At 47.4% G+C, this 13,944-nt stretch overlaps 1 protein-coding gene across 1 annotated transcript; it reads right to left on the bottom strand.

The window, feature by feature from the left end:
- Positions 1 to 1,261: 1,261 nt before the first annotated feature.
- On the bottom strand, positions 1,262 to 9,398 carry LOC121276833 (olfactory receptor 4Q2-like). Its single transcript, XM_041185376.1, is given in 4 exon segments — positions 1,262 to 1,806; positions 1,809 to 2,246; positions 8,340 to 8,441; positions 9,212 to 9,398. Coding segments are annotated over 4 exon segments (1,272 nt in total).
- Positions 9,399 to 13,944: the final 4,546 nt, after the last annotated feature.

Consider the following 13,944-nt stretch of genomic DNA (forward strand, 5'->3'; position numbering starts at 1 on the left):
GGCTGGGAATCCTGCAGTATGTAACTCACCTCCTGACTCCCCAAAGCCTGTCCATCATCTACAAGGCACAAGTCAGGAGTGTGATGGGATACTCCCCACTTGCCTGGATGAGTGCAGCTCCCACAACACCCAAGAAACTTGACACTGTCCAGGACAAGGCAGCCCACCTGATTGGCATCCAATTCACAAACATTCACTTCCACCATCACCGATGCACAGCAGCAGCAATGTGTACCATCTACAAGATGCACAGCAGGAATTCACCAAGGCTCCTTCGACAGTATCTTTCGGTGGGTCGTGAGTCTGTAAGGTGCTGTCAAAGCAACCTTGGTGAGTTACTGCAGTGTATCTTGTAGATGGTACACACTACTCCCACTGTGCATGGTGAAGGGAGTGAGTGTTTGTGGATGGGATGCCAAAGAAACGGGCTGCTTTATCCTGGATGGTGTCGAGCTTCTTGAGTGTTATTAGAGCTGTACTCACCCAGGCAAATGGAGAGAATTCTGTCACACTCCTGACTTGTGCCTTGTAGTCTTTGGGGAGTCAGGAGGTGAGTTAGTTACCACAGAATTCCCAGTCTCTGACCTGTTCTTGTAGCCACAGTATTTATACGGCTGGTCCAGTTAAATTTCTGGTCAATGGTAACCTGTAGAATGTTGATGTTGGGAGATTCAGCACTGGCAATGCCATTGAATGTCAAGGGGAGATGGTTAGACTCTCGTTAGATATGGTCATTGCCTGACACTTGTGTGGCACGGTTGTTACTTGTCTCTTATCAGCTCAAACCTGAATGTTGCTCAGGTCTTGCTGCATGCGGGCACGGACTACTTTAGTATCTGAAGAGTTGTGAATGGCCCTGGACACTGTGCAATTATCAGCAAACATCCTGTCTTCTGCCCTATGGTGGAGGGAAGGTCTTTGATGAAGCTGCTGAAGATGCTTGGGCTTATGACACTACATGTTTTCTATACTGGATTATCTGCTCATTATCACATTGCTGTTTCAGGGAGCCTACTATGTACACATTGGCTGCCATGTCTCCTAAATTACAACAGTGATTACCCTTCAAAAGTACTTCATTGGCTGTAAAGTGCTTTGGGATATTCTGAGGTTGAGAAAGGCTCTATAGAAATGCAAGTTATTTCTTGTAAGATGAGTCTATAATTGTGAATTTTATTTCCCAATATATTCAAATATGTTGGAACAAAGACAAAAAAACAAATACATGGCAAGGATGGTCATGACTCAATGATTCTTCAATTCAAGGGTTGTCAATAGCAATAGTGCTTCCAACATGAGGAAAAATGTTTCTTACTCTGATGAGTTTAAGAATCTTTTCTCTTATTTCCTTTGTAGCTAGAATGTAAGTAATTGGACCCAATGATGGGCTTAAGGTCACATACACAATAGCGGAAACAACACGAATTATGGGGGGGTTGTACCCAACATAGAATAATGCAAAATAAAGGGCCGGGGAGGGGAAAAAGAAACTAAGAACCAGCCCATGACCTACACAGGTGTATAAAAGCCTTCTCTGTTCTGGGGAGAGAATTTTTGATGATTTATATATTTTGATGTAAAACCAGAGAAGAGTGACAAAACTTGAAAAGGCTATTAATGCATTTAAAACTACATTGAAAAATTTGACAGAGATTGCATCTGTGCAAATCAGACTCGTGACCGACATTATCTCACAAAAGGAATTGTAAACTTCATTTGAGCAGCAAAAGGGAAAGACAGAAGTTAAAATTACTGGAGGCAAGAAACAAGCCATGCCTAGTACCCAGGTAAGACCAGTCAGTTTGACAAACTATTTCTTGTGAGGGACAAATAATGTCGGGGGCTGCATATTGCAACTGAACGGTCATAAGCCATCACAGTGAGTAGCAACATCTTTGCTGCTGACATACTGTGGAAGAAATACATTTGAATAAAGCAGTTGTTCCACAGGATAATTGTCATGTCCAATATAAGCCTCACCAACATTTCAGGAATGACTGAACTTGTCAACACCACATCCATTGCTGCCAGGTTGGCGACAAGAAAGTACATGGGTGCATGCAAGTGTTTGTCTGTCGCAACCATGTACACAACAGAAACGTTCCCAAGAACTACTAATATATATGCAATCAGAAACAGGGACCAAAGGCGTGACTCTAAATCTTGATGTTCTGGAAATCCAGCTAGAATGAATCCTGTGACTGGGTGCCGTCTTTGATCTGACTCGGCCTTTAACTGGTTTTGCCCTATTGAATCAACAATTATGAATCAGAAGGGGGCACAAAAACCTCTTTGCATTTATTAGAAACTAGCAGAGAACCATAAAACATTTGTGGTAAAATTAGTATCTATATTGCAACAGTACTTCTTTAAATAGTTATTCGTTTACCAAAGACTTTAACAGAATCAAAACTTTTCACTCTGGAAAAAGCTAAATAAAAACAGACCCAGGAATACAAATACAGATTCTGTCAAGATTCCAGTCTTGTGACATTCTTATGGTCATAGAATATAAAAGTCTGACTGGGAAACATGGAGCTGAATTTTACAGGGGTTTGTGGGTGGGTGGGGGGCAGTTGCGGAAGAAATGTCAGAAGCCTGCTGCTGACCCACATTAAATAAGGTCATTCCACAGTCGTAACACCCTGCCAGCGGCATGAACGAGGTGAGAGAGGAACCTCTGCCCCTCAGTGTGAGGAAGTCCTGACCTCTAGCAGTCCCAGCAGCACTGGAGGTCAATAGTGGGCCTTTCCGGGACTGCAGGCAGTCCCACAGATGAAGATAAATAATCAATGCTGAGGTATTCTTTTAATTCAGCGCTCAGCTTTTCTAAAACTTTTTTCATGCAAACCTAGTGAATCTACATTTTCAGCACAAGGAATAGCTTTTGAATAAGTTGTTTCAGATAATTGTCCCCCACCATTTTGCAACAGGTAAGCAATTCCATCATCTCATCCAAGCCCCCTGTCCCATGCCGCCACTCCCATCCCATCTTCCCATGCCATCACTGAGACATATAAGGAGATATTAGGGCAGATGGCCAAAAGCTTGGTCAAAGGTTTCAAGCCTTAAAGGAGTGAGAGGCAAGGAGATAGAGAGGATTAGGGAGACAAAGCCAGCTCCTGAGGCCCAGGTAGGTAAAGGCACAGCTGCCAATGGTGAGAGTAATGAAAATCAGAGACGCAAGAGGCCAGAGTCAGAGGAGAGAATTGTGGGGCTGGAAGAGATTTCAGAGATGGGGGTCGGATTTGAACACAAAGATGGGAATTTTAACTTGAGGTGAAGCCAGAAGAAGAACCAATGTAGATCGGCAGCAATGTTTAAGGTAGGCTTCTCAATGACTTGGTGTTAGGCAAGGACCTCATCTTAGGATCCAGCACAATATAATCTGGTTTATTAACAGCTTACTCTAAAGTCCTGTTATAACAGTTGCAGTATTTTATTTACAATCACGACTGATAGAATTTTATGAAAAAAGTTGCTACTTAGATCCATTTCTGTAACATAGCAGCAGAAAGTAGCCTTTGAGCTTTCGAAAATATTCTTGAAATTGAGGTAGCCAGGTGGACAGTATCAATGTTTGTATTACAGTGTGTACAGATACAATAGGTGAAATTGAAAACCATTGGCAGAGAGAACTACAGCATCCAAAAACTTGAATGAGATAGACACGCAGGACATCTATCTTTATGCATACATTTCCTGTGCATATTCATGTTCCTGCCCCAGCCTGGGTGAGTATGCCATGGTTATCATTACACCCCAGGTGAGTGCAGAGAGACAACTGTTTGCAGCCCCACTGACATGCAACCTCTGGTCTCCCTTCGAAACTCACAGGAGAATTTGAGTGCTTGGCATCTTCTACAAGCTGCTAACTAAAATGAAAGCACACAAAAGCGTATTGGTAAATCTACCCTTCGAAGCTGCTTAAATGCTCTTTACCACTTTACCCTTTGCTTTCACATGTATTGGTGAAAAAAAGAAACTTGCTGGCGAATCTTTTTGTTTTGCACTCATCAGGACAATTCACAAGAATGCCAAATGGTAAAGGGAACAACAATTTATACTGCATGAGATGAGAGTGCTGATTGGTTAGCAAGTGGGTGCTGATTGGTTGGCAAGTGGACTCTTATTGGTAGAACTGTTGACATGGAGAATGCACCAGTAATTGACAACTGACAGTTTACTGCCAAGCTTTGTTTAAATTCAAACCAGGAAAGTTGACACTGACTGGTCTAGGCACTGCCCCTGAGGAATCATGTTTTTAGCTGAAAAATGCGTGTACATGCCCCTTCTGTCTGCAAAGGACAGGGCCCTGTATGTGAATATAAGTAGCTTCTAGCATGTGTAATTTATGAGGCCAACTGGTGATCTTAAATTGGTTGTCAGTGTAATTCTGAGGACACTCAGATTTGTTTAGCAAATGTTGTCCGATCGCAGAATCACATCTAATGTTGGATACTATAGGCAGAATTCTTCCCTGCCCCGGTTGGCAGTTTCAATGGCAGGCAGGGGGTGGGTGGGTGGGGGGGGGGTGGCGGGGGGAGAATTTGATGGGAGGTCCAAAACTCAGCTTCACACTGGCATGATGGTCCAGACCCGGGGCGAGTCACTGGATGATGGTCCAGACCCGGGGCGAGTCACTGGATGATGGTCCAGACCCGGGGTGAGTCACTGGATGATGGTCCAGACCCGGGGTGAGTCACTGGATGATGGTCCAGACCCAGGTCGAGTCACTGGCTGATGGTCCAATTCCCACCAGAGGCTGGCATGAAACCAATTTGTGTCCCACTAATCGAATGCAGAGGAAGGCCTGACCAGAATTGCGTCCCCCCCCACCATGCCAATCAAATAATACACTAGTGGGAAAACACGTCCGGACCAATGTGGTATGTAAAAGTCAGGACTTACCTTAAGAAGACCTTGGGCAGTTCGTGGAGATCAGAAGATGGAAGCTTCCAGCGACTGGACCCTGGAGCACAATGCAGTGCTGTGTGGGTGAGGCTTCAAACACCTGGGTCTTCTCCATGAAGCAGCATCCAGAAGGTGAGAGATCTCAGCGCAGCAACTTCGACAAGGGTCCAGACCTTCATCCAGCGACTTTGTCATGGGACAGGACCATCATCCAGGGACTTCATCCCGGGTCAGGGCATTCATCCAGGGACTTCGCCAGGGACCGGACCATCATCCAGGGATTCGCCCCAGGTCCGAACTTTCATCCAGTGACTCGCCCCGGGTCTGGACCATCATCCAGTGACTCGCCCCGGGTCTGGACTTTCATCCAGTGACTCGCCCTGGGTCTGGACTTTCATCCAGTGACTCGCACCGGGTCTGGACTTTCATCCAGTGACTCGCCCTGGGTCTGGACCTTCATCCAGTGACTCGCCCCGGGTCTGGACCTTCATCCAGTGACTCGCCCCGGGTCTGGACTTTCATCCAGTGACTCGCCCCGGGTCTGGACTTTCATCCAGTGACTCGCCCCGGGTCTGGACCATCATCCAGTGACTCGCCCCGGGTCTGGACCTTCATCCAGTGACTCGCCCCGGGTCTGGACTTTCATCCAGTGACTCGCCCTGGGTCTGGACTTTCATCCAGTGACTCGCCCCGGGTCTGGACTTTCATCCAGTGACTCGCCCTGGGTCTGGACTTTCATCCAGTGACTTGCCCCGGGTCTGGACTTTCATCCAGTGACTCGCCACGGGTCTGGACTTTCATCCAGTGACTCACCCCAGGTCTGGACTTTCATCTAGTGACTCGCCCTGGGTCTGGACCTTCATCCAGTGACTTGCCCTGGGTCTGGACTTTCATCCTCTGACTCGCCCTGGGTCTGGACTTTCATCCAGTGACTCGCCCTGGGTCTGGACCTTCATCTAGTGACTTGCCCTGGGTCTGGACCTTCATCCAGTGACTCGCCCTGGGTCTGGACTTTCATCCAGTGACTTGCCCCGGGTCTGGACATTCATCCAGGGACACCACCAAAGGATCAGTTTGTTCAGCTGCAGGTGCAAAGCAGCAGAAGGTACTGCTGTACAGCGAGGGTCCGTTTTGGGAGGCGATGGGGGTGGGGGTTGTTGAAAGAAGGGTGGGAGAGGAATGAGGAAGTGGGCAGGACTTCAGGCCTCGAGGAGCATGGGTATGGGCAGTTGGGGGTGCTGGGGAAAGAGGGTATCAGAGGGGTCTTTCAAGGTGTCAGATAGAGCAGAGCCAGGGGAGTGGGGGAGAGGTGCGGGAAGGATCTTGGTGGTTTGCAGCCAGGGAGGTGGTCTTCAGCAATTGTTAAGATGCATGGAGTGGGAGGGGTCTTGAATTCTGAAGGGCCATGGGGGTGTTGAAGTGTGAAGGGGTTCACTGGAAGAGGTCAGTGGAGTTGATGCTGGACTCTTGGGGTGAAAACTGAGGGTAGGAGGGAATGCTGTGGGTTACAAGGGGCAGAAGGAGTCGGTAGGGCGGGAGGGAGATGCTGCACGGGGGTTGGGTCATTGGGAGTGGGCGGATGCAGGTCATCTCAACTGGAGAACAGAAAGGGAACCCCAGCATGTAGAATTTCCAATGCTAGGGCCTGTTTGAAGGATAAAGGCTCACTGTGCATGGGAGAGTACTTGCAAATAGCTCACAAGGGCCCTGGCACATTCCTTTGCCTCCCTATAGATGCCTCATTCCAGGGAATGGGGTGTCCACAGGAAGGAAGCGGGGTCGGGGGGGGAGGTGGTGATGGTGAACGCTAAGTGAAGCACTACAGCTGAAACAGGACAGGAGACATTATTAAAGTAGAAGTGATTACATTTGCAAAAGTTTTCTGATGGTAACATTCAATTGTTCATCTGTGTGACCAGCTGTACATTTAACATTTAATAGGCCAGAATTTACGTCCCATGGGCGGGGACCTGCCTGACCCAAACGGGCGTGAAATCACGTGAGATAACGTTGGGCGAGTGTCCTGACATCATCGTGCACCCACGCAATATTTCGCTTGGTGGGAACGCGCAAAAGTCAGAAGAGCGCCTGCCGACAATTATGCCCATTAATGGCTCAATTGTCAGTGAATCTTCATGGCCCATCCAATCTTACTGGCCAATCGGCCAGGTGGGCTTTACTTTTTGATGAAACCTCATCCAAGGGTGGGATTAAATCTCTGTTAGGCTTTAAAATGAAAAGAAATATCTGGGGACTGTTTTTTTTTAATGAGGTATGTTTTCAGGTGCTTGATTGTGCTGCATGGACATTTTCTGCAGCATTTTTGAACTTTATTTTCTTATTTGGAGGTCTGCAGCTCCCTGAGGCAGCTCTGTGCCTTCAGGGAGCTCACTGGAAGCTCTCACCAGCACCCATGGTGACATTGGTGCCTGCCCTCTTCCTGCCCACAATGGCAGTGCTGAGCCTTTCTCCGGGCGTGTTTCACACTAGCTGGCCAGCCAATGTAAGATCGCGGTTGGGGGCCGATCGCAGGTGGAAGCGCATTTTGCATCTGCTTCTAGGCCTGCCCATTGCGCGTGCCCGACAAGCGCAAAATTCAGGCCTTCATTTCCTTTTCCTCCTACTTCTCACTGCGCCCCTGACATCTGCAGCAGGGTTGGAGGCTGCCTGCTCACCAGTTGGCCCTGTTGCCTTGGTTGACCTTGGCAGCTGTCCTCTGGAGAGCTGAGGCTTGGCCCAGTTTACTTTGCTTGCCCTGCTGTGGACCAGCTGCTCCCTCTGCGGTGACAGAGGATGAGGCTGAAGGGGTCACAGGCAGAGGGGATTCAGAAGGGTCAGGCAACCTCTGAGATTCCTGAGTGAAGGTCCCGGGGGGGAGGGGGGGTGTCCAGCTGCTGCTGCTCCTCCCTTTGGGTGCCCGTAGGCCCCGGCCTGACTCCTTGAGGGGAAGGGAACCTTGGTGCCTCACCCACCTCTTGCATTGCCACCGCAGAAGCTCCCTCCTGGTTACTGTGGTGGAGTACAGGTCTGCAGGAGACCCATCTGCCATCCTCCCCATGTCAACCCTGCTGCGTGCACAGGTTGGCACCATTTCATCAGCCAGCAGGCAGACAGCCTCCTCTGACTCACGTGTCACCCTGCTGAGGGCCTCCAACATCTCTGCCTGATGTTCCTCCGCCTACTGCTGACTCTCCACCATGAGCTGGAAGGCCGATTCCAGAGGCCCGTCATTGGACTTGGACCTCACAGTTTTCTCTTCCCCAGCACCCCTCTGAGTGCTGGTGAGCTCGGCTGACCTCCTGCTGTGGACACATGTCTGTGCGGTGACCACCGGATTGTGAGACCCTTCCTACTCTTGAGCTAATACTGTGTCTCTGGGCTGGTGGAGGGTGCAGGTGTCTGCTGTGACAGCTTTACAGCTGCACGTGTCTCTTGAGTTATCGCCTCGATCCTCTCCAGGCCTGGGCTTGCACTGAAACTGGACAGGTCTTCTTCTGACTCGGGCCTTGCCCACTTCCTGGTCGTACCTGTAAGTGAGAGAGGAGAGACCGAGTGACAGCATGAGTTGCCTGCAATAAGGAGGCCCCCTTGGACCTGAGATTTCTGTTACATGCATGGATCCTTACTGGTTGGAGGCCCAAATCCAGTCTCCCCCATCCTCAATGGCTTGGTCCCACTCCAACCCTGCCAGCTGGGCTGTCCTCTCCTTGAACTCAGTCACAAAGTGTGGCCGACCCCCTCCCATCTTCTCCCTCTCTTACCAGTTATGGCTTAACTTGTCTGGCTCAAAGATAACAGAGAAGATGGGGTTGAAAGGAATTGTATTTAGGCATCCATTTTTACATAGCAATTTCACATTTCTTTCTATTCTTCCAGTCTTAGAGATAACTCACTGGATTGTGTGGCATTTCCTTACTCCGCTGCATGTTGTCCAGAAGGGTTCTGGACCAGCACCCTCCAGACCGGTGAGCCCATACAAATAAGGATAAGGGCTTAGAGAGGCATAAGCTTTGCAGAACTTCCTGGCGCACTCTGCGATGGAGCCCCTTCCACCACCACCCACTTCCAGACAGCTTGTGAACTCTCTGTATGGAAGGGGGAAGGAGGCACAAGCGGTCACTACATCTGCAGGGCGGATGGACTGCCCTGGGGCCATGAAGCATCACCTTGATGTAGCCATGAGGCCCATGTCCCTGACATTCATTCATTCTGGTACCTGTGGTCAGCTGAGACTTACTTACCCTGGCAGAGCATATGAGGTCATTCATTCTCTTCCAGCATTGGATGGCTGACCTACACTGGACACCCTGGGCATTTACTGTGATGGCAACCTGCGCCCATGCAGGGTTGGTCTTCCTGCTTGGCCTCCTCCTCCCATTAGCTGGGTACAAGACATCCCTCCTGGCCTCTACCTGGTCGAGGGGGATGCCCAGGGATGAGTCACTGAGCTTAGGAGCAGGAAGTTCCTGTCTCCTTCCTGCCATCTTTATGCGCCTTGTCGGTAAGTTCATGTTGGGCACCTTTTAAATATGACGCCCGGAAATGAGGGTGGGTGGTGCACCATCCAGCCCGTCCCACTGTGCGATTTTTTGGGAAACCCCTGGCTACACAATTAATGAGGCCGGGGAAGATATTGTGGGAATTCCCATCGGCTTCCACGGTGAGAAACAACCCTGTCCCCAACTCTGAATTGGGACTCAGTCCCAGATGGAAGAATTCCGCTCTATGTTTTGAGTTTTGCAAGCACTGACTGGGGTTGTGTACGGTTAGTACCTTGACTGTTGCGAACAGCTGGGACATGCTGTTTGATACGATCTGGTACGGCCTATATACCTAGCATTATACTGGCACTGAAATTCATATACCACATTACTCATTTGTGTGATAGGCAGAACGTCTTTTTTGGCTTGATGGCAGCTTCCTGTTAGTGGCCAATACCACTCATGTTGCATAACATAGTAACAAAGTGACTCAGCTAGCTTCACCTGTTGCTCAAGTTTTTGAGACACCTTATTAATCTGAAGTAGGCTGGGTACTTTTCAAGACTGAATGTGGCAGCCTTAGGCTTTTTCATGAGTTTACACGATATACAGCTAGTAATCACAGAATCACAGAGTGCAGAAGAGGCCCTTCAGCCCATCGAGTCTGCACCAACACGTGAGAAACACCTGACCTACCTACCTAATCCCATCAGTACTGATCTGATTAGGGTAAGATCATTGCTCACTGTATATCACGCAAACTCATGAATGGGCCTAAGGCGGTCAGTTTCGGTCTTGAAGAGTGCCCAGTCTACCTTAGTTTACTCTGGAAGGGTAAGTTATCTCAAAATTTTGAGCAACAGAGCATGAAGCAGCTAGCTTCACACTGTTACCATGCAGTAGCAATGCAGGTGGTATTGGCCATTAACAGGGTGCTGCTGTCAAGCCAAAAAGATGTTCTGTCTATCACACAAATTAATGTGGCGTATGAATTTCAGTGCTGTTATGATGCCAGTTATGTAGGCTGTATATCCCAAAGACTGGTGGATCGTATCAAACAGCACATTCTGACTTGTGCAAAACTCAAAACATAGCGTCCAACATTAGACATGATTCCGGGATTGGACAAGATTTGCTAAACAATCCCAAGTGTTCTAAGAATTACACTGACAACTACTTTAAGATTCTTAGTCAGGCTCGCAGTGGCTCACTTACATGTGCTAGAAGCTACATATATTCACGCACAGGGGCCTGTCCTTTGCAGACAGAGGGATCATGTACACACATTGCGCCTTTTCAACTAAACAAAGTGGGTGACAGCCATTCCCTGGTTCACTCCCCAGGGCAATGCCTTGATCAGAGTCAACCTGCCTGGTTTGAATCTAAACAAAGCTTGCAGTTAATTGTCAGTTGACAGTTACTGATACAATTTCCATGGCAACACCTCTGTCAATCAGAGTCCACTTGCCAACCAATCAGTTTCCCCTTCTCATACAGTAAAAATTGTTGTTCCCTCATAATTTGGTATTCTTGCGAATTGTCCTGATGCGTGCAAGATGAAAAGCTTCAACAGCTTGTCTCTTTTTTAAGCAATACTCAAGTTCTGTATTACCAAACGAGCTTTCACATGTTGTATACTATTACTGTTAGCCACTTCTGAGTTTTTGTCTGTGGCAAAGCACCAAACGTGTATCCAAAATGATCATAATTGATTCCCTGGTGCACGGTTTAATTCAGTTTCATAGTCCCAAGCAGAAAGCAAGCCACATTTCCCAGGTTGGATAGAGGTAAATCATCTTAACTACCTGAGATCGTAATCACCTGAGGTTTGCTTGGTGTCCTAAAGAGCAGCAGTGGTACACGGTAGCTTTTAAATCCTGCCTTCTGATCCAATATATTACATTATCATCCAAGGAGCTTGATTAAAGTTAAACACCAATCTGCAGAGACAGAAAGTTAATTTTGTAAATGTGACTGGGCACAGAACAGGCTCCTGAAAAACACAAACCATTTTGAAATAATGCAAGGTGTAATTATGCACATTACCACTGGAAACGAGATGTTATACCATTCACTGCTTTGTTGCCAACCACTCAAAGAACTTATATCTATACAATGTAAGGATCTCCAAATTTGCTTTACTACCAATTATACTACAATAACTACAATTCAGTGATGATATGTAGGAAATACATAATGTAATGTAAGAAACTGACACCATCCAGGACAAAGCAGCCGCTTGATTAGCGCCCTGTCCATCACCTTAAACGTTCATTCCCTCCATCACCGATGCACAGTAACAGCAGTGTGTATCATCTACAAGATGCACTGCAGGAGCTCACCAAGTTTCCTTTGACAGCAACTTCCAACCCAAGCCCTCTACCACCTAATAGGACAAGGGCGGCAGATACATGGGAAAACCACCACCTGGAAGTTCCCCTCCAAGTCATGCACCATCCTGACTTGGAAATATATCGCCGTTCCTTCACTGTCGTCGGGTCAAAATCCCGGAACTCCCTTCCTAACAGCACTGTGGGTGTACCTACACCACAGGGACTGCAGCGGTTCAAGAAGGCAGCTCACCACCATCTTCTCAAGGGCAATTAGGGATGGGCAATAAATGCTGGGCCTAGCCAGTGATGCCCACATCCCGTGAATGAATAAAAAAAACCAGCAGCCAATTTGGACATAGCCAGCTCCCATAAACAGCGATGTCATAAAAATCAGATGCTCTGTTTTAGGTGTTGGTTATACAACAAATCTTGGCAGAATTAGCTGAGGAGCTGCGTGGCCTACGCATGTTCTTATGTCCTGATGAACAATACATAGAAAAAATGCTTAAGAAACTAGATTAGATGCTGCAATGGACGAAGGAGGTGGTTAGGGATTAATGAAAGAATGCAAATAAAATTCACTTCCTGATCTATTTACCTTATGATAGCGGAAAGCCAAATTACATTTGTGCATTAAATGGTGTGATATTTGTATTATTAATGTGCACGTTACTGAATTTGAGCAATGCCACAGGATTTGGGAGCAGGAGTAGGCCATTCGGCCCTTCGATCCTGCTCCACCATTCAATATGATCATGGCTGATCTGGTTGTGGGCTCAACTCCACTTTCTTACCTGCCCCCCTTCCTAACAAAAATCTATCTAACTCAACCCTGAATAAATTCAATAATCCGGCCTTCATTGTTTTCTGGGGGAGAGAATTCCACAAATGAACATCCCCCAGAGAAAATATTTCTCCTTACCCCCTTCTTAAGAAGGGGACCTCTTATTCTTAAACTGTGTCCCCTAGTTCCTGTCTCTCCAACAAGAGGAGCCATCCTCCCAGTATCCATGCCATCAATTCCCCTCAGGATCTTATATGTTTCAATATGATCACCCTCTCATTCTTCTAAACTCCAGTGGGTGTAGGCCCAACCTGTTCAAACTTTCTTCATAAGACAAGCCCTTCAGGAAATCTCCTGGTACCTGTTAATACCTATCCCATTCCAGTATACTTTTTCCCTATGACTCCTTACCTTAGTCAAACAACAGGATGAAGAAGAGGTAGGGGAGGTCTATCAGTGAGTTATATAGTTTGATATAAGGATCCATCAGCAGGAAAGATCCAAGGAAGACAATTGAAGTCAGACAGCCCGATGTGCATTTGTATAGCACCTTTCACGACCACAGCACGTCCCAAAGTGCTTCACAGCCAATGAAGTCAGGTAAAGTTTTGCTACCACGATACTGAAAGAGGGAGTATCCATCAGCAAGAAAGATCTGCAGTGAGCAATTAAAAATTTAATGCTTCAACCTCTGGCTTTTGCAAACAAGTGGCAATTATTAAGGAAGTAAGCAAAATCCCATTGCAGTGACAGGCCAAGTGTAGGAAGCTACACGACCCTTTCAACACTCAAGAAGCTTGACACAATTCAGGACAAAGCAGCCTATTTAATTGGCACCTCATCTACCTATTATTAGCTATAGTCCATGAGGGACTGTAGGCATCTCTCTCTTTTGACTGCAATTTCTCCCTCCATCCAGTTTCTGATGTTTTCCACCCACCCAGTCCTCTCACCTGGCCTGTTCTTTCCTGATGTCTCACCTTCTATTATCATCAACACCAGATTCTCACCCCACCTTTTCCGTTGTCGGACATTCTCAATTTCCACTTCACTTCAACTGCAAACTCATGAGATCTTGGGACTCCAATATTCATGTGGACAAAACCATTGGTTCTTCACTCTGTCCAGCTGATTCTAAGGGCCCTTCACCAGACCACATTTCAAAAGCTGTAATCCTCTTCTCACCAGCTTTATTTAATCCAGTCTTGTACGCATACAGTGCAATGCTCCACACCAGGGATTGCTTTTCCAAGTGCAGGCCGAAGTTGGATGCTTTCCATACTCCATTCAGCTGACAAGTTGGAGGGTGGGCAATTCCTAGTCTTCTCTTCATTTCAGTGCTGCAATCCCCATTTGTGACCACTTTCTATCCCGGAAATTGAAACCGGTTTACATCTGCAATGGTTGTGAACTGAAGCATCACACTGTTCTT

The sequence above is a fragment of the Carcharodon carcharias genome, chromosome 4 (genome assembly GCF_017639515.1).
Source record: "Carcharodon carcharias isolate sCarCar2 chromosome 4, sCarCar2.pri, whole genome shotgun sequence".
NCBI classification, from domain to species: domain Eukaryota; kingdom Metazoa; phylum Chordata; class Chondrichthyes; order Lamniformes; family Lamnidae; genus Carcharodon; species Carcharodon carcharias.